This window comes from Mytilus edulis, chromosome 10, assembly GCF_963676685.1.
Source record: "Mytilus edulis chromosome 10, xbMytEdul2.2, whole genome shotgun sequence".
In the NCBI taxonomy this organism is placed as follows: Eukaryota; Metazoa; Mollusca; class Bivalvia; order Mytilida; family Mytilidae; genus Mytilus; species Mytilus edulis.
In genome coordinates this window covers 69,988,915-70,008,465 of record NC_092353.1, presented here as the reverse complement: position 1 = coordinate 70,008,465, position 19,551 = coordinate 69,988,915, and the positions used below count along the sequence as shown (strand labels likewise).

The following is a 19,551-nucleotide window of genomic DNA, read 5'->3' as shown; positions in this document are numbered from 1 at the left end:
TTTACCTGAATTTGTGTATATATATTGAGAGACTTAGTTATTGTCTTTCTTTGTTTTTGTTGTTGTTATATGTCACAAACTGTATAGTTTATATGGCAATAAAACTTTGAATTGAATTATAAATATAGAAAATTGAATATTTTAATAATAAAAAAAAAATCTGTATCCTAGACCCAAGCGCCTGTGAGTTGAACATTGCAAGAACGATTATTTAAATACAGACAGTCACAGCATTTCGTTTACTTGATTTACCATAAAAATAAATCGAGTTATCTCCCATCTAACAACGATTTTTAAAACAAACATTTTATGGCTAGTGGATTCAATTTAAAATGGCATCACAAGCACCTCACATGATGTCTTTAACAAAGGTATAGTATGTTAATAGATATAATGTGATTGTTTTTGGATAAGTGTGCACTGTTTTATCGTGTAAAAACAAGTGACTGAACGGTAGACGCAAGATGAGAAATAGTCTCAAAGGGAGTTAATTCATAGTATTTAGCTTAGATGTTGTTAAGGCCATAGAAATAAATATGTGTTGTTATTTTTAGATTTTTTTTTTTAGTTATTGTTACTTTACGTTCAGGGAAAAATATTTTAAAGTACAAACAATGTACTATTCCCTAGTCAAAATAAGTATAACGTCTTGAAAGGATATATGTATACCATGTATACGTTTTTGCTTTTAGCCATACAACAAGTCGCTGTAGCAAATAAGTATAATTATTTTGACTATATAACTATCCCCTTTTAAATAACTTAATTGTACTTTATTCTGCAATAAACCAACTGTTGTACAAATAGCACCGAGAACCACCTGGGAGTACTAGTACACATCGGGTGTTCTGTTTTACTTGTACTTCTACAATTTTAAAGTCTTCTGTTCTGAGCAAACGTTTGTGTGACAGTTGATTTTGGGGGTCCTGTCCTCTTCCTGGTCTGCGTTTAAACTACAAATGAACTAGATATTCCGATTTCTAAAATGAGAAATAAGAAATAACTATTTAGATTTAAACAACTAAACCTTAAAGTGCCGCTTCTAAATTTCATAAACAAATGCATTGTAGGAAATTAAAAGGTATGTGTTATGCGAGCCTCTCTTTTCGTCTGCATGGTTTCTAAAGCTCATTCACCTAAATTTTTATAGTTTCCTACAATGCACAATTTTGCTTTCATCCTGCAATTACAAGCGAAATGAATTGGAAAACAAATAAGATGCACGGGAAATATTCCCATATGATTAATATTTTCAAAATTTGAAACTACATTAGTTGATGATGACAAAATAGAGGGCAAGTTTGGTATAAATTTACGATTTTCACATTTACCGCCCTGAAAAGGTAAGACAATCACACACAACGTGCAGTAAGCTATGAACCGTTCAACAAATATATGCCGCCAAATTTTAATATGCTGTTACTGATGACAAAATAGTTGTCCAATTTAACGATTTTCACTTTCTGGAGTTAAGGGTTACTATGATCTTTGATAGATTGGAAGAAAGTACCGGTATACACTGACAAATAATAAGTTGCATGGTATGAAAATTTATATGTAAAACTTATAAATATTATATAACATTTGTATAAATGAACAAAGCAACCAAAACTGTAAATTTTTTTGAATGCTATTTTCTAGTTTATGCTGAGGTCAGAAGTTTTAAAATTGTATAGAAGTATGTTGAGAGTTGTTCGGAGAATTCCAGATAAAAGTCAACAGAAGGAACTTATAGAATGGATTAGACATGATTTTACTGCTAACAAACACTTAGAAGATGAGGTAGGATTTAGATTCTGTCTTCGGTGATAGGTGATTGGACTTGTTCTTTGATCTTTATGTCATTATGCTGTCATTTATAAATAAGTGCACCAAGTCTTCTTTGTCCCCTTTATTCTCGATCTTTAGCCTTTTATTCTCTTTTCTACATAAAACCTTGCGAAATTATCCCTACCTCATTAAGGTAACCCCCCCCCTTCCACCACCACCCCTGGCATGGCACCGATATCAATACATGAAATTTTTCTTTGTTTTAAATTTCAAGAATTTATCGAATATTGATGCCTTTCAGAAGTTTTCCCGTGTGCCAATTACATTTTGTCACCATTTAGCATGATCGAGACATAGTTTGCATTCATTTACAGCTTTGTGCGAATTTGAGGGAAAGAGTTTTGAAAGTCTCTTTGGTACCTACAGCCTCTTTTTGGGCAATGTAAGTTATATTTTCTGTGAAAATTTTAAAATTATGATTAAATTAAAAATACCAAACATTTTGTTCTGTTGTAGGATGCTATTAAAATGATGATAACAAAAGGAAAACAGTCTATGAGAGAACTGGAGCAGTCCATATCTATTTTATGAAAATGGTAAGCTTAACTCACACCTTTGTGAAAATTGAATATACCATAAGTACCAATTCCCCTCAATGTGTATTTCCCGGCAAGAACATTGAGAATGTGGACAGGCAATGTGTCAAAGATACACCAACCGATCAAATGGCAGCAAACTTGTATTGTTTACCAGCACCAATTTTTAACTATAGTAACATTGTTATAATAGTCAGATTACGTCAAATTTTAACATTTTATCATTATTTCCGATAAAATTGGTTATAAGTGATGCCACCAAAGCTTAATTCCTGTCAAAATTTATTTCAGAAGGAAAGCGCATAATAAATAACTTGTAAACATTTTGACTTTAGAAATGATGAAAACTCTCATTAAGTGCTTCTTTAATTTTGAAATCCCACGAGGTTATGAATGCTGAGCCTCATTGATAGAACATAGAGAACAGTGTTATACACGAGGGTAGTAATGGGGGTACCTACATGACGAATAACGGTAAAAAATCTTGCAAAATGACGTTAACGGTATTTTTAGGTGCGTGACGATAAAATATGCACTTTCTTTTAGAGGATAATTTTTTTTGACGAATCACGTTAATTTTTTTCCAAAAATAACGGTAACGATAATTATTTGACACCTCTGACGAATCACGATAAGGATATTTTGACGAATCACGGTAAAATTTAAATCAATTTGACGCTAACGGTACCCGAAAATGGCCGTTTGACGCCTGACGGTAAAAGGCATTACTACCCTCATACATATGGAATCAAATTGCCCTTTTCTGAATTCTTATAAATACAAATTGTCACTGAATTTAAGGAAGCATACAATGGACTTTTATTGTATTGTTCAGAACAAAGATTATATAAAAAAGAAAATAAAAGTTCTGCTTCATTTGATAAAATATATTACTATTAAAATAGATGTATACACTTTTTTTGTAGGATTACATTTCAATGACTGACACAGGAAGTTGAAACTAGGGTTTAGCCCTGTGGTGCTGACATGAATGGTGGACCCTTTCGTTGTGGAATAAATGTAGACCTTTTAGGTCACATTTCTATTCGCTGGAAAACTCATTTAATTGAATGTGAAAAAGAAATAAAGAATATTGTTTAACTTTTCCCTTTTGCTGTGTTTTTTAAGCTCACCTGGCCCGAAGGGCCAAGTGAGCTTTTCCCATCACTTTGCGTCCGTCGTCCGTCGTCGTCCGTCGTCGTCGTTAACTTTTACAAAAATCTTCTCCTCTGAAACTACTGGGCCAAATTAAACCAAACTTGGCCACAATCATCATTTGGGTATCTAGTTTAAAAAATGTGTCCGGTGACCCGGCTTACCAACCAAGATGGCCTCCATGGCTAAAAATAGAACATAGGGGTAAAATGCAGTTTTTGGCTTATAACTCAAAAACCAAAGCATTTAGAGCAAATCTGACATGGGGTAAAATTGTTTATCAGGTGAAGATCTATCTGCCCTGATATTTTCAGATGAATCGGACAACCCGTTGTTGGGTTGCTGCGCCTGAATTGGTAATTTTAAGGAAATTTTGCTGTTTTTTATACGACCGCAAAAATTTTAATTTTTCGTCGTATATTGCTATCACGTTGGCGTCTGCGTCGTCGTCGTCGTCGTCGTCGTCGTCCGAATACTTTTAGTTTTCGCACTCTAACTTTAGTAAAAGTGAATAGAAATCTATGAAATTTTAACACAAGGTTTATGACCACAAAAGGAAGGTTGGGATTGATTTTGGGAGTTTTGGTCCCAACATTTTAGGAATTAGGGGCCAAAAAGGGCCCAAATAAGCATTTTCTTGGTTTTCGCACTATAACTTTAGTTTAAGTAAATTGAAATCTATGAAATTTTGACACAAGGTTTATGACCACAAAAGGAAGGTTGGGATTGATTTTGGGAGTTTTGGTTCCAACAGTTTAGGAATTAGGGGCCAAAAAAGGGCCCAAATAAGCATTATTCTTGGTTTTCGTACAATAACTTTAGTATAAGTAAATAGAAATCAATGAAATTTAAACACAAGGTTTATGAACACAAAAGGAAGGTTGGGATTGATTTTGGGAGTTTTGGTCCCAACAGTTTAGGAATTAGGGGCCAAAAGGGGGCCCAAATAAGCATTATTCTTGGTTTTCGCACCATAACTTTAGTATTAGTAAATAGAAATCTATGAAATTTAAACACAAGGTTTATGACCATAAAAGGAAGGTTGGATTTTGATTTTGGGAGGTTTGGTCCCAACAGTTTAGGAATAAGGGGCCCAAAGGGTCCAAAATTGAACTTTGTTTGATTTCATCAAAAATTGAATAATTGGGGTTCTTTGATATGTCGAATCTTACTGTGTATGTAGATTCTTAATTTTTGGTCCGGTTTTCAAATTGGTCTACATTAAGGTCCAAAGGGTCCAAAATTAAACTTAGTTTGATTTTAACAAAAATTGACTCCTTGGGGTTCTTTGATATGCTGAATCTAAAAATGTACTTAGATTTTTTATTATTGGCCCAGTTTTCAAGTTGGTCCAAATCGGGGTCCAAAATTAGACTTTGTTTGATTTCATCAAAAATTGAATAATTGGGGTTCTTTGATATGCCAAATCTAACTGTGTATGTAGATTCTTAATTTTTGGTCCCGTTTTCAAATTGGTCTACATTTAAGTCCAAAGGGTCCAAAATTAAACTAAGTTTGATTTTAACAAAAATTGAATTCTTGGGCTTTTTTGATATGCTGAATCTAAACATATACTTAGATTTTTGATTTTGGGCCCAGTTTTCAAGTTGTTTCAAATCAGGATCCAAAATTATTATATTAAGTATTGTGCAATAGCAAGAAATTTTTAATTGCACAGTATTCAGCTATAGCAAGAAATCTTCAATTGCACAGTATTGCGCAATAGCAAGAGATCTTCAATTGCACAGTATTGTGCAATAGCAAATATTTTCAATTGCACAGTATTGCGCAATAGCAAGAAATATCTAATTGCACAATATTGTGCAATAGCAAGAAATTTTCAATTGGAGTTATCTTTCTTTGTCCAGAATAGTAGTTGAATCAACTTAAATCATTGTTTTATACAATATACAATGTATATTCACTTTTACTACCAACTGATAAATTAAAACAATCTTTACCATTCAGTGATAACCAGCACTTTATTTTACATTTTAATATTTTATGATGTATTTAAATGAGTAGTTATTGTTGCAAACTCCATTAGGAATTTGAATTGAGATCAGTTTTGGAAAAAGGGAAAGGGGGATGTGAAAAAAAAATGGGGGGGGGGGGGGGGGGTTAAATTTTTCTCATTTCAGATTTCATAAATAAAAAGAAAATTTCTTCAAACATTTTTTTGAGAGGATTAATATTCAACAGCATAGTGAATTGCTCAAAGGCAAAAAAAATATTTTAAGTTCATTAGACCACATTCATTCTGTGTCAGAAACCTATGATGTGTCAACTATTTAATCACAATCCAAATTAAGAGCTGAATCCAGCTTAAATGTTGTGTCCATACTTGCCCCAACTGTTCAGGGTTCAACCTCTGCGGTCGTATATAGCTGCGCCCTGCGGAGCATCTGGTTGGTTATTATCTTGAATATTATTATAGATAGAGATAAACTGTAAACAGCAATACTGTTCAGCAAAGTAAGATTTACAAATAAGTCAACGTGACCGAAATGGTCAGTTGACCCCTTTAGGAGTTATTGCCCTTTATAGTCAATTTTTAACCATTTTTCGTAAATCTTAGTTATCTTTTACAAAAATCTTCTCCTCTGAAACTACTCGGCCAAATTCATCCAAACTTGGCCACAATCATCTTTGGGGTATCTAGTTTAAAAAATGTGTCCGGTGACCCGGCCATCAAAACAAGATGGCCGCCACAGCTAAAAATAGAACATAGGGGTAAAATGCAGTTTTTGGCTTATAACTCAAAAACCAAAGCATTTAGAGCAAATCTGACATTATCAGGTGAAGATCTATCAGTCCTGAAATTTTTTTGTTGGGTTGCTGCCCCTGAATCGGTAATTTTAAGGAAATTTTGCTGTTTTTGGTTATTATCTTGAATATTATTATAGATAGAGATAAACTGTAAACAGCAATAATGTTCAGCAAAGTAAGATTTACAAATAAGTCAAAATGACCGAAATGGTCAATTGACCCCCTAAGGAGTTATTGTCCTTTATAGTCAATTTTTAACAATTTTCATAAAATTTGTAAATTTTTATTAACATTTTCCACTGAAACTACTGGGCCAAGTTCATTATAGATAGATATAATTGTAAGCAGCAAGACTGTTTAGTAAAATAAGATGTACAAACACATCACCATCACCAAAACACAATTTTGTCATGAATCCATCTGCTTCCTTTGTTTTATATTCTCATAGACCAAGGTGAGCGACACAGGCTCTTTAGAGCCTCTAGATTTACACGTTTTTAGTTTACATTCCATCCAAAAGTTTTAGAAATCCTAACCTTGCTTTATATTTGTATTCCATTTATACTGAGTTCAAGAAGTTTAGAGTAACCGACTTTGAGGTGCCATATTTTAGTTTGCCGTGTCGTTCTAGGCCGATAAATGAGACTGCATTTCGGGGCATTTTATAGCTAACTATGCGGTATGAGCTTTGCTTATTGTTGAAGTCCGTACGGTGACCTATACATTGTAGTTGTCGTTTCTGTGTTATTTGTTAATTTTTAAAGTTTAGCTCATTTATAGTTAAGAAGTTATGTATGACGTCTATTTTCAATTAACTAGTAGATATTTTATTTTAGGGTCCAACTGAAGCGCGCCTCTGGCTGCGGGATTTTCTAGCTTAATTTGTTGAAGACAGTATGGTGACAATCGGCTGTTTTCCGGTCTTTGATCGGGTTGTCTCTTTGACACATTTCCCATTTCCATTCTCAATTTTATTATTGTAGACAACCATGATCAGTTTTAACTTCATCTTTTGAATCCGTAATGTATTATATAAGGCAGTTTCATGGGAACCATCAAAGGTATGGCAATACAAAATGGTATATATGTTGTTGTATAACCATAGGACACATCTCATTTCCATGGAGACTCTGTTGCTTCTCCCCTTAAAGTTAGTCATAGTCTTTTGAATCCGTACATCAAACCTCAATATGTAATATTTTCTTCAGCAAATGTTGATTGATTCATTAGTGTCTATGAAACAATTTTGACAATCTAGTGTGATGGCATTGCTGGACTTATTTTCTGAAATGGTATATACATTTTTTTGTAAGAAGTGATAGCAAGGATCTTTATAGTAAGTGTTACCAGAGACATATATGTATTGTATGTCTCTGGTCTTACTGTACAAATATTTGATGATGGCTATAAAGAAAAAGTTTTTATTTCAAAAGTTTCTATCATTTACATTAAGGCTGTACTAAAATGACAATCTGGTATTTGAAACAAAATCAGTTTAATTGACACCATTCAAATTTCATCAAACTACCTCAGCAGTCCAGTGGCGGATCCAGGGGAGGGTTCTTGGGGTTGGAACCCCCCCTTTCTTGGGGGTGATAAATACATTGGAATGGGAACATATAGTTGGAACCCCCCTTTTTTCTGGGTTGGAAACCCCTTTTTTAAATGGCTGGATCCGCCCCTGCAGTTTCATGGTAGTGTGTTTGCCTGTAGTGAAGGGTTCTTGGTTCAAACCATGGCCAGGTTAAACCAAAATTTAAACTTGGTACTGGCTGCATCTCAGCTAAGCAGACAGTATTAAGGAGAAAGAGCAGTCAGATCGTCTCAGTCAGTATAGTTTGGTCCAGTAGGGTGACATGTCTGTTAGCTTGTGAACTGGCATGTTATAAGCAGGCTCGGTGCTTGGTCTAGTACAAACCAAGGTTAACATTCATATTACATTAATATTCATATGGTCAATTTCTGATTATGCATTTACTTTGCAGCTGGATGTTTAACAGCCATCCATCAGAATCATCCTTTTTATCAAGGATCCTATGAATTATGAGTATTGCTACTTATATTTCACATTTATCATACATAAAACTGTTATCTCTGTCCCTTGTAGGCCTTGGAAGATTTCCTGGGTATTTCTTGTGTATTTTATCTTTGATGTGTGCATGTTGTGTAGTGTCACTCTGTCTGAGAAAAGTTCATGTTCTGTTTTTTGCCCTTTGACATGTTTGGTGGGGTTGTCTTTTTTAGAGATCTCCCATTCTCAATTTCATTATACTTTATAAATGCAACTAAAATTGAGAATGGAAATGGGGAATGTATCAAAGAGACAACAACCCAACCATAGAAAAAACAACAGCAGAAGGTCACCAACAGGTCTTCAATGTAACGAGAAATTCCCGCACCCGGAGGCGTCCTTCAGCTGGCCCCTAAACAAATATATACAAGTTCAGTGATAATGAACGCCATACTAATTTCCAAAACTAACATGTTTAAGCCTTTGAAACAAGTCTGTCTGCTATCCCAGTGCTGGTATCTTTTGTCAAAGGAGTAGAGCTAGGAACCCCAATACACAACCCCATGAAGGTGTATTTTTAACTTCAATTATTTAGATAAAACTAAACATGCTAAAAGAAAGAAGATGTGGTATGATTGCCAATGAGACAACAATGAGACAACAATGAACAAGAGAAGTATATTTTGAATTATCGCTATTTTGTGCATTTTTCCTTTGTTCTTTTTTTGTGGAAATTTTTCATATCATGCAACTAGCTTGAGTTGGAAACTTATCGCTAGACACTAAGGAGGCATGTGTCGTTATTAATGAAATTGGCATGAAATTGACCGTCGTCAAAGGTTAAATAGTGATAAACAGATTATCATTGGTAATCTCAACTCGATTGCTTTTATTGCTTTCGACGTACCGACTCAAGCTAGAAAATCAATCTGGTTGAGATGATCAACGATAATCTATGAGTATAATATATAGAACAAATGATCTGCTTCATATTTAAAAAGATATAAGACTTAATAAGGATCAGATTTTGTTTTTGTTCATTTTCTTTGTAATTTTCAATTTCTTCCAACCTTTTTTCATGATTTTATGTGCGTTACCAAACCTCCCCATTGAAAGTTTTGTTGAAAGTAAAGAATATTTCACCAAAAATATTTTTAGGCTAAATGATGCTGCCACTGTTAATTTTAGACTGTCATAAATTTGCAGAATTTTGCAGAAAATCAGGATTTTACAAAATTAACCTATATAGTAACTACACTGTTGACACCATGGGTGAAAATCTGTTTTAGCTGCAAAACGATTGAAATTTTTGAATTGTCATTTCATTTTTCACAGTTAAAAAATTTCAGATGGTTAAAGTTGAAGAGTTAGTGATCCAGCTTCTTTCACTATATCTGTATGCAATATCATGAATTGGTAGTTTACTTTTTGTACGGTACTGTGGTATTGTTTTCTTTGAAATGGTTAGATCCATAAGCACTTATTAGTAAAATGAAGTAGGTCAGATTAGCTTGCTTACCAGCCTATTTCATTTTTCTGAAATACTACTTCTGAGTATTTATTTGACAGCTAAAAATGTATCCCACCTTATTAGCATATTTTCTTAGGCAAATTCACAAAATATAATAAAACATATCTTTTAATATCATAATATTCCAATTTTACATTTAGAACTGTTTATGTGAGGAATAAGATAGTCTTTCATTAGATTCAATAGATCTCCTTTCACATCAGGAATGTCTATAATTCTCTTTGACTTGACGTCTCTCCAGTTAAAATCCAATACAACTGCCCTTATTACATCAGGATGTAGCGCTTCTAAAAAAGACAAAGACAAATATTTAAAGCTTCACTTCACCTTGGAAAAAGGTATTACATGTACTGTAAACCAAATTATTTTCGTAGATACGTTCTTTCACATCAAGTACTTTCCATCCCATTTCTCGATGATTTTCAAATTTACCTGATGTAGTTAAATAAAAAAAAGTCCAAAATTTAGCTTTTTACAATAATTTATATTTGCGTTATCTTTATACTCACTAAAGATGCAAAAATAAATCGCTCACACAAATGATTTTGTTTACATGTAATTGATATGTATTGATAGTATTTGATACTTTATGTGAACCAAAAAATAAAGATGTTTTCTCATAATCATCCATTCAGGCTCTGTTCATAACAAAGTAATAATTTCAAATGGACATTTGAGAACCATTGCAATAGTGTTGTGTTCAGTGTACACTTTTAACAATAAAAGACCACTTTCTAGTTCTGTACTTCACTGGAAAAGTTTGTCAATTATGTGTGCCTTTATGGTTCCATTTACCAGATAGAGAGGACTGATAGTATCCCTGCACTCTAAAAGTTCATGAATAGTCTGCTTGATCGTCATTATACAGGCTAATCTAGAAAGAATGCTTGTGCCATAGGTACTTATCACAATAAGTGACTTATTACACCTTTACAATAACATGATAGTCAACATAAAAGGGAAATAACTCACTTAATTTCAACAAAGCTAAGATTCTGTTGGGTGTCCCAATGCCTAAATGACAAACTCTTTTCTCAAGGAACTTTTGCTGTTCTTCTAACTGAAACAAAGTAAAACATCTATAAGACTATAAATTCAGAAATTATTGTGTGCATGTATTATTTCAATTTTGTCATTTTAGAAAAAATGCAATTTAAACTTTCGGGATTTGGTGAAAAATCCTGTTTAAATAATATAAAAAAAATCAAAATATGAGTTTAAATTTTATAACCCTGTCCCAATTGTTGGCAGTAATTAAAAGCATCACAATAATTTCTAAATTTCCAGTATTCTACATTCTAATGCAACAACGTTTGAAACGTTCATTTTGATTGGATAACGTCACTTATTTACATGGCATCAATTGACAATTGATGCTATGGGACGTACGCGCAAGTGCAGACGGCAAATGACAGATTTTAAATTCATGTTTTGACGTTGTTTTCTGTCAGTTTCATTAGAATGGAGATAACAATATTGTATTTTAAGCTCCGACGGCATCAATTGGGGATTTGATGGTCGCAAATACCCGTTTACTGTCTCCGCTAACGCGTTGCCAGTAAACTTAATTTGCGACCATCAAATCCCCAATTGATGCCGTCGGAGCTTACAATACAATACAGTTATCTCCTAATTGTTATTTTGCAGTAACTACTATGTATTCATCTCTTTAAATCATTTATTTTTTGTCTTGTGACACATTAAATGGTGAATATGTTGCAGAGATATTAATGAGTTGCTTCCCCTTATCTGCTAACTTTGCTGATTGAACTGTATTCTTTATTGAATTTTTGACAAATGTTTTTATACATTTAGCCAATCCCAATCTCATGAAAATAAGAAGTCAACTGTAATACATGTATCTGCCATTAGACATTAAATGCCCATATATTAACTTCAATTAATTTCTGTTTTGTCATACCTTAAAATGTTTTGCAAATAATTTGGCACATTTACAACTTTCTGTTTTAAAATCTTGCAATTCTCTGAAATAAACAAAAGGTCATTGAATTAAATAAGTAAATAAAAAGCATGTAACTTTAGGAGTCTGTTAAAGTCTCTGGTCTTTGCAAAAGACAACATTCACAAAGAGCAATAGGACGAGCTTGTGACATTTCCATTGATTCTTAAAAGATTCAATCTTTCATTTGTGCCGATTTGATTCTTTCATTTGCGCCGATTTTCCCCCTGCAGGTAAATTACAGATGAATGTTTATTTATTTATACTTAATTATCAATATAAACCTTTTCCGTTAGCCAGTTGTTCATATATTTATAGATTATCGTTGGTTATCTCAACGAGATTGTTTTTCTCGCTTGAGCCGGTCACGGCGAAAGCGAGAAATGCAATCGAGTTGAGATGACCAATGATAATCTGTTTATCACTATTTTACCTATGACAATTTTGTCAATTTCATGTCAATTTTGTTAGCAACGCCACGTGGCTCCTTAGTTTCTAGCGATAATTTTCCATCTCAAGCGAGTAGCATGATATGAAAAATTATCACAAAAAAAGATCAAAGGAAAAATGCACAAAATAGCGATAATATGAATTGTCAATTATAATATGTATTATGTTGTCCCCTGCAAATAGATTGTTGCTGTTTTCATCCTGCTCAGAACTGGTAAAGGAAAATCGTGTCTGTTGGACTAAGAAAGATTATAGAGACATGTATAAATTAACACCAATAAATAGCTATCGCAATTTTCTAGTTAACATTCCTTCCCTCAGATTAAATTGAGGACTGCTTTGCGTTTGTAAGAGGACAGAGTGACAGTCCAGAATTGTTTCATTCGCATTACAATAAGCAGTTCTATTCACAGAACCCTAACATATAATTAATTGTATGGGTGTCATCAAGAAAAAACAGGCCGTTACTTATGTCAAAATGAGAACTTTTGAAATGCCTGCCTCTTTACGCAACAAATATAAAAGTGATGAAATACAAGGAAGGAATACATTAGATGTGTGGTATATAAATACTCAGTAAGAACATGTTTATAACGATAAATAAGAAATAACATTCAACTGTTATCTACCTGTACACATTCAGCACAAATGAAAGAAAAATTGGCGCAAATGCAAATCGCCCAATAGGACAAAACATAATTGGAAATAAATGCAGGTGTATAATTCAGCTTTGTAATTAATGTTACTCATTTAAATGTCAACTTTTTGTTGTTGTGTTGTTTGGTTGCTGTCTCATTGATTTATGCCCCAAATATTCTTTTACACACATGAGTATGTACAACACTCTATTTTTATAAAAATATACTTTCAGTTCAAATTTTTTTTTTAAACTAATAATATGATTAACTAGGTCATTGTGAAAGAACATGACTACATATATGCATACATTTGATTTTCTATTTCAATTTATTGTATATCCTAATAAAAACATTTTTTATTCCACTGAACAAGATCAAAAAGGAAGGGACTTACAAATAAAGAAATATCAACAGTTTGAATTGGAGAGATCACTCTCAATTGATTTTTTTTAACTCAAATAATTTTTGAATGCAATGATGGGAAATTCTAAATAGAACTGAACAGAGTCTGGAATTAACAGATCTACAACATTATATGCAGGCTTTCATCTTCTAAGGGTAAGCTATCAGTCTTCATTAAAAAAAAACATTTGACTTATGACAAAATTTAATTTTCATTAAATTTATATAGCTTGTACATGTATGAATTTTTACTAGTCAAACTTCCTTTTACTTGCCTTTGTTCATATTTAATCCTCAAAACAATTACCAGCACCAGAACATAATATGCATATCCTGGAAGATAGATATAAGAAGATGTGGTATGAGTGCCAATGAGACAAATCTTCATCCATGTCACAATTTGTAAAAGTAAACCATTATAGCAGTGTATAGGTCAAAGTACAGTCTTTATCACAGAGCCTTGGCTCACAACGAACAGCAAGCTATAAGGGGCCCCAAAAATGACTAGTGCAAAACCATTCAAACGGGAAAATCTACGGTCTAATCTATATTAGAGTTCTTATAATATTTTACCTGTTTAATTCTACTGCTCTGATTGCAGAAGAACATAGAACAAGAACCAAAGGAGATCCTGGCTTTAGTTCTGTCTTCAGTAGTTTATTCCACTTTGGTAATATTGACCTAAAATATGATGTTGGAGTATGGTCTTCCTCACTACTACCATAGAAATCATGACCTAAAAAGGAAAAAGAAAAGATATTTAACTATCAACAAAAAACTACTTTAAAAGCCAAGAAAATAGTTTTATTTATATAAAAATGAGGAGATGTGGTTTAATGGCAAATGAGACAACTATCCATCAAAATCAAAATGAAAAATATGTAAGCAATTGTAGTCAATGAATTATACGGTTTTCAACAGTCAGAAAAACACACACTCTAAGTTTTGTTGCCATAAGAGTTATAGATGTAAGGTCGAAAGGTCTAATTAGGTTGATGAAAATGTCAGTAAAATGTTTGAAAGAAAAAGGTACACACATATCAGTCTTTTCACTACAAATATTTATTTTTTTACTCATCATGCTCATATACAGCTCAAGAGAGGGGAGAAAAGGTTCATTTCAAAGTCATCAAAATGTTCTTTATTGAATAAAGTCACTACGAAGGGAGAAGTGATTGTATTATCCTAATCCAATTGTTATATTAATTCATGGTTTACATGTACATCTACAGAAAGTTACTGGATATTTGCAATGAAATTACAAAAAATATGTTCTTAAAGTTTGTTAATGCTTCATTGCCTTAAAGCTTCAGTAAAGTTCTATTCAAAATTAATACTCATTTAATAAAGCTGCAGAAATAGAACTAATGATACAACCAGATGCTCTGCAGGGCGCAGCTTTATACGACCGCAGAGGTTGAACACTGAACGGTTGGGGCAAGTATGGACACAACATTCAAGCTGGATTCAGCTCTAAATTTGGATTGTGATTAGATGGTTTCTGACACAGAATGAATGTGGTCTAATGAACTTAAAATTTTTGTTTTGCCTTTGAGCAATTCACTATGCTGTTGAATATCAATCCTCTCAAAAAAATGTTTGAAGAAATTTTCTTTTTATTTATGAAATCTGAAATGAGAAAAATTGACCCCCCCCCCCCCCCACCCCAATTTTTTTTCACATCCCCCTTTCCCTTATTCCAAAACTGATCTCAATTAAAATTTCTAATGGAGTTTGCAACAATAACTTCTCATCTAAATATATCATAAAATATTTAAATCTAAAAAAAAGTGCTTGTTATCACTGAACGGTAAAGATTGTTTTAATTTATCAGTTGGTAGTAAAAGTGAATATACATTGTATATTGTATAAAACAATGATTTAAGTTGATTCAACTACTATTCTGGACAAAGAAAGATAACTCCAATTGAAAATTTCTTGCTATTGCACAATATTGTGCAATTAGATATATTTCTTGCTATTGCACAATACTGTGCAATTGAAAATACTTGCTATTGCACAATACTGTGCAATTGAAGATTTCTTGCTTTTGCACAATACTGTGCAATTGAAAATTTCTTGCTATTGCACAATACTGTGCAATTGAAGAATTCTTGCTGTTGCTGAATACTGTGCAATTGAAAATTTCTAGCTATGCACAATACTTAATATAATAATTTTGGATCCTGATTTGGACCAACTTGAAAACTGGGCCCATAATCAAAAATCTAGGAACATGTTAAGATTCAGCATATCAAAGAAGCCCAAGAATTCAATTTTTGTTAAAATCAAACTTAGTTTAATTTTGGACCCTTTGGACTTTAATGTAGACCAATTTGAAAACGGGACCACAAATTAAAAATCTACATACACAGTTAGATTTGGCATATCAAAGAACCCCATTTATTCAATTTTTGATGAAATCAAACAAAGTTTAATTTTGGACCAACTTGAAAACTGGGCAAATAATAAAAAAATCTAAGTACATTTTTAGATTCAGCATATCAAAGAACCCCAAGGATTAATTTTTTGTTAAAATCAAACTAAGTTTAATTTTGGACCCTTTGGACCTTAATGTAGACCAATTTGAAAACAGGAACCAAAAATTAAGAATCTACATACACAGTTAGATTCGGCATATCAAAGAACCCCAATTATTCAATTTTTGATGAAATCAAACAAAGTTTAATTTTGGACCCCGATTTGGACCAACTTGAAAACTGGGCCAATTATCAAAAATCTAAGTACAAGTTTAGATTCAGCATATCAAAGAACCCCAAGGATTCAATTTTTGTTAAAATCAAACAAAGTTTAATTTGGACCCTTTGGGCCCCTTATTCCTAAACTGTTGGGACCAAAACTCCCCAAATCAATCCCAACCTTCCTTTTATGGTCATAAACCTTGTGTTTAAATTTCCATAGATTTCTATTTACTTATACTAAAATTATAGTGCGAAAACCAAGAAAAATGCTTATTAGGGCCCCTTTTTGGCCCCTAATTCTTAAACTGGTCGGACCTCAACTCCAAAAATCAATCCCAACCTTCCTTTTGTGGTCATAAACCTAGTGTTTTATTTTCATTGATTTCTATTTACTTATACTAAAGTTATTGTGCAAAAACCAAGAATAATGCTTTATTGGGCTTTTTTTGGCCCCTTATTCCTAAACTGTTTGCACCAAAACTCCCAAAATCAATCCCAACCTTCATTTTGTGGTCATAAACCTTGTGACAAAATTTCATAGATTTCATTTACTTAAACTAAAGTTATATTGCGAAAACCAAGAACATGTTTATTTGGGACCTTTTTGGCCCCTTATTCCTAAAATGTTGGGACCAAAACTCCCAAAATCAATCCCATCCTTCCTTTTGTGGTCATAAACCTTGTGTTAAAATTTCATAGATTTCCATTCACTTTTACTAAAGTTAGAGTGCAAAAACTAAAAGTATTCGGACGACGACGCAGACGCCAACGTGATACCAATATACGACCAAATTTTTTTTAATTTTTGCGGTCGTATAAAAATAAGCAGTTTCCCCTGATCAACCCTAGTTTTTGTTTGGGTTCATGTTGCTTATTCTTTAGTTTTCTATGTTGCGTCATGTGTACTATTGTTTGTCAGTTTGTCTTTTTCATTTTTAGCCATGGCGTTGTCAGTTTATTTTCGATTTATGAATTTGACTGTCCCTCTGGTATCTTTCGTCCCTCTTTTAATTTACAAGAGCACATGAATTATTTACATTTGACTTTTTTCAGGACATAGATTCCATAAGATTTACAGAAAAAGTTATACAATTTTGCATTAATTGGATAGGAAAATTTCAGATGAATTGTTAATAATTAACATATTCAGCCCCTTAAGATGTTACAAATTAGTTCCTGTCTTTAACTGAGTAAGAAGTATAAAAAGTAAAATAACAAAAATACTGAACTTTGAGGAAAATTCAAACGGAAAATCCCTAATCAAAATGGCAAAATAAACACTGAGCCAATGATTACCAGTATCAAGTTTCATCTCATCCTGTTCTACAGCTGATAGTTTCCCATCAAAATGTTTCGCTAAGACCTCTACCAGTTGTTCGGCAGAGCCTCTTTTTGAACTTCCGTCTTTTAATTCTTCTGTAATTCTCTGTAATACAACATCAAACATTTTAACAGGACCAATTATAAGGTGCTGTTTAACTATACTGGAAAAAAATCCATTTGCATAATATTATTGAGAAACTTTATCATGTATATTGGAGAAATCTGATAAGGCATACAAGCAGGAATCAGCTTAAAACGAAATAGAACCATCTTTCATATAGGTTTTGTTTTTGTCTTTGTAAGATAATTAACTTCGTGCAAAGCGTGAACAAATTCATTTAGTTCATTTTGTAGTTTTTCAACGCAAATAATCAAATTATTTTTTTTACAGCTAAACACTTAAAGGTATGGGGAAAATCTGAATTCAGAATAATTCTTTTTGTCATTTGTCATGCTTGTTGGAACAGAAAATTTTTTCATCAAACTGGGGATCAGAATATTTTTATTTAATTTTATATATTGGTCCCTAAAGATGTACAAAATATCTAAGGGAGCTACCATTTGATTTTTATGGGGGGCTAGGATGAAAAATTTGGTCCTGCATTTTTTTTTAGCTGTAATCTCTGTCCTGCCTTTTTATTTTTCACTCTGTTCGGTCCTGCTTTTTTTTTATAGTTTATCCTGACTTTTTATTACCTAAATTGTAGTCCTGACTTTTTTTTTTTGCAAGTGTCTGATCCTGCCTTTTTTTTTTACTCAAAACTCCTGTCCTGCTTATTTTTTTCAAATTTCATCCTAGCCCCCCATAAAAATCAAATGGTAGCTCCCTAATTGTATTTATTACATTGTATAATAAAACAAACAATGTACATGTACTCTAACCTTTCGTTTCTTTTTCTTCTTTTTCTTGGGAGGATCCTCATCTTTATCTGCTTCAGTAGAAGTAATCTTTCTTTTGTTTTGGTTGTTGTCTTCTTTGTCAACCTCTATGTCTTCATCATTGGATTCTGAACCTGAATCTTATTATAAATAAAACAAATTAAGGTTCACCATAACAAATGGACAAATATGGCCGTATTTTCACTTCAAAAACTACTCTGTGTACAGACTTACCTGTGCTGTTTGGAAAGTTTTAATGCCTAGCATCCACTAGATATATAAAAGTTAAATGCATTTTGTGTTTAAGAAAGATAAAATCTTTCTTGGTTTTTGATGGGCATTTTTTTTCCTTTTTGCAGAAGGTGCAAAAATAAACAAACACCTGAATTACTTTGATACTGTCCACTCACTGACTCAGATAAACTCTTTAACTCACATACAGTTGTGTAGATACCTGGTGTCCATGTCAATTAAGGACAATGAAAACAATACAAACCGGTTTTTTACCTGAGGGAGCATCTCATAGTTGTACCACAACTTAGTCAATTTTCACACCTTTTGCATGAAGGAAAAAAAATGCCCATCAAAATCCAAAAGAGATTTTATCTTTCTGAAACACAAAATGCATTTAACTTTATTATATCTAGTGGATGCTAGGCATTAAAACTTTTCCAACTTTACAGGTAAGTCTGTACTCAGAGTAATTTTTGGCATGTAAATACAGCCATATTTGTCCGTTTGTTATGATGAACCTTAATTTTTGTTCAGTAAATTTTTAAATTGAAATGTTATAACTGTTGTATTACTAATAGAGGAGATTATCAGAGACCGATAATAAATTATTCTGCTGTCAGACTCATATATCAAATGGTTGTAACATTTTTTTTTAATGCTGTTTTTCTTGTGGACGTGCTAGATTTTGAACTTTGTGGAATCCCACACGTGCAGGGCTTAAAAGCGAACAAATTCATCACTCACGTTTATTTTTCTAAAATAAATTATTCTATAAAATACGGGACTTTTGATTTGTTTCTCTGAACATTTACATAGACCAGTAATTTACCAGGGACTTGATTATTTTGTTTTTCCCACCACTCGTCGTCCAAATTGTCAGCCATCTTTGTCTAGAAGTTACGTATCTGAAATAGGACGATGTGAAACAATTTCAATATTTCTCTGTATAAGTCAGATATTCCTAAGAAAAATTATAAGCAATTGCATTTTGCTTTTGAGGTTTGTTTTGCCATTCGATTAACATTTTACGAAACCAACGAATCTATATGCAGTATGTTCCAACAAGAATGTGTCTTGCAAAAATCATAAAAAAGATGGTTAGTTCGAGAAAAAACAATAAAAGAAAAACAA

At 32.7% G+C, this 19,551-nt stretch overlaps 2 protein-coding genes across 2 annotated transcripts; one reads left to right on the top strand and one right to left on the bottom strand.

Moving 5' to 3' along the window:
* The first annotated feature begins 265 nt into the window (after positions 1 to 265).
* On the top strand, positions 266 to 3,471 carry LOC139492534 (LYR motif-containing protein 2-like). Its single transcript, XM_071280699.1, has 4 exons — positions 266 to 371; positions 1,642 to 1,782; positions 2,287 to 2,366; positions 3,293 to 3,471. Exons 1-3 carry the CDS (start codon positions 333 to 335, stop codon positions 2,359 to 2,361), a joined length of 255 nt encoding a protein of 84 aa, XP_071136800.1. The 5' UTR covers positions 266 to 332; the 3' UTR covers positions 2,362 to 2,366; positions 3,293 to 3,471.
* Positions 3,472 to 9,927: 6,456 nt separating this feature from the next.
* On the bottom strand, positions 9,928 to 19,398 carry LOC139491778 (protein CMSS1-like). Its single transcript, XM_071279635.1, has 7 exons — positions 19,250 to 19,398; positions 18,190 to 18,326; positions 17,281 to 17,410; positions 13,856 to 14,018; positions 11,754 to 11,817; positions 10,805 to 10,892; positions 9,928 to 10,119 (listed from the first exon to the last, which is right to left on the bottom strand). Exons 1-7 carry the CDS (start codon positions 19,302 to 19,304, stop codon positions 9,947 to 9,949), a joined length of 810 nt encoding a protein of 269 aa, XP_071135736.1. The 5' UTR covers positions 19,305 to 19,398; the 3' UTR covers positions 9,928 to 9,946.
* Between the last annotated feature and the right edge of the window lie 153 nt (positions 19,399 to 19,551).

What these genes read in the sequence shown, in the direction of transcription:
- LOC139492534 (XM_071280699.1), top strand. Translation starts at nt 333, where the DNA reads ATGGCATCACAAGCACCTCACATGATGTCTTTAACAAAG. An exon ending in ACATGATGTCTTTAACAAAG is followed by an intron (nt 372 to 1,641) that starts GTATAGTATGTT and finishes GCTATTTTCTAG; the next exon opens with TTTATGCTGAGGTCAGAAGT. An exon ending in ACAAACACTTAGAAGATGAG is followed by an intron (nt 1,783 to 2,286) that starts GTAGGATTTAGA and finishes GTTCTGTTGTAG; the next exon opens with GATGCTATTAAAATGATGAT.
- LOC139491778 (XM_071279635.1), bottom strand. Translation starts at nt 19,304, where the DNA reads ATGGCTGACAATTTGGACGACGAGTGGTGGGAAAAACAAAATAATCAA. An exon ending in AGAAGAAAAAGAAACGAAAG is followed by an intron (nt 17,411 to 18,189) that starts GTTAGAGTACAT and finishes GTTGTATTACAG; the next exon opens with AGAATTACAGAAGAATTAAA. An exon ending in TATTTGCAAAACATTTTAAG is followed by an intron (nt 10,893 to 11,753) that starts GTATGACAAAAC and finishes ACTTTGTTTCAG; the next exon opens with TTAGAAGAACAGCAAAAGTT.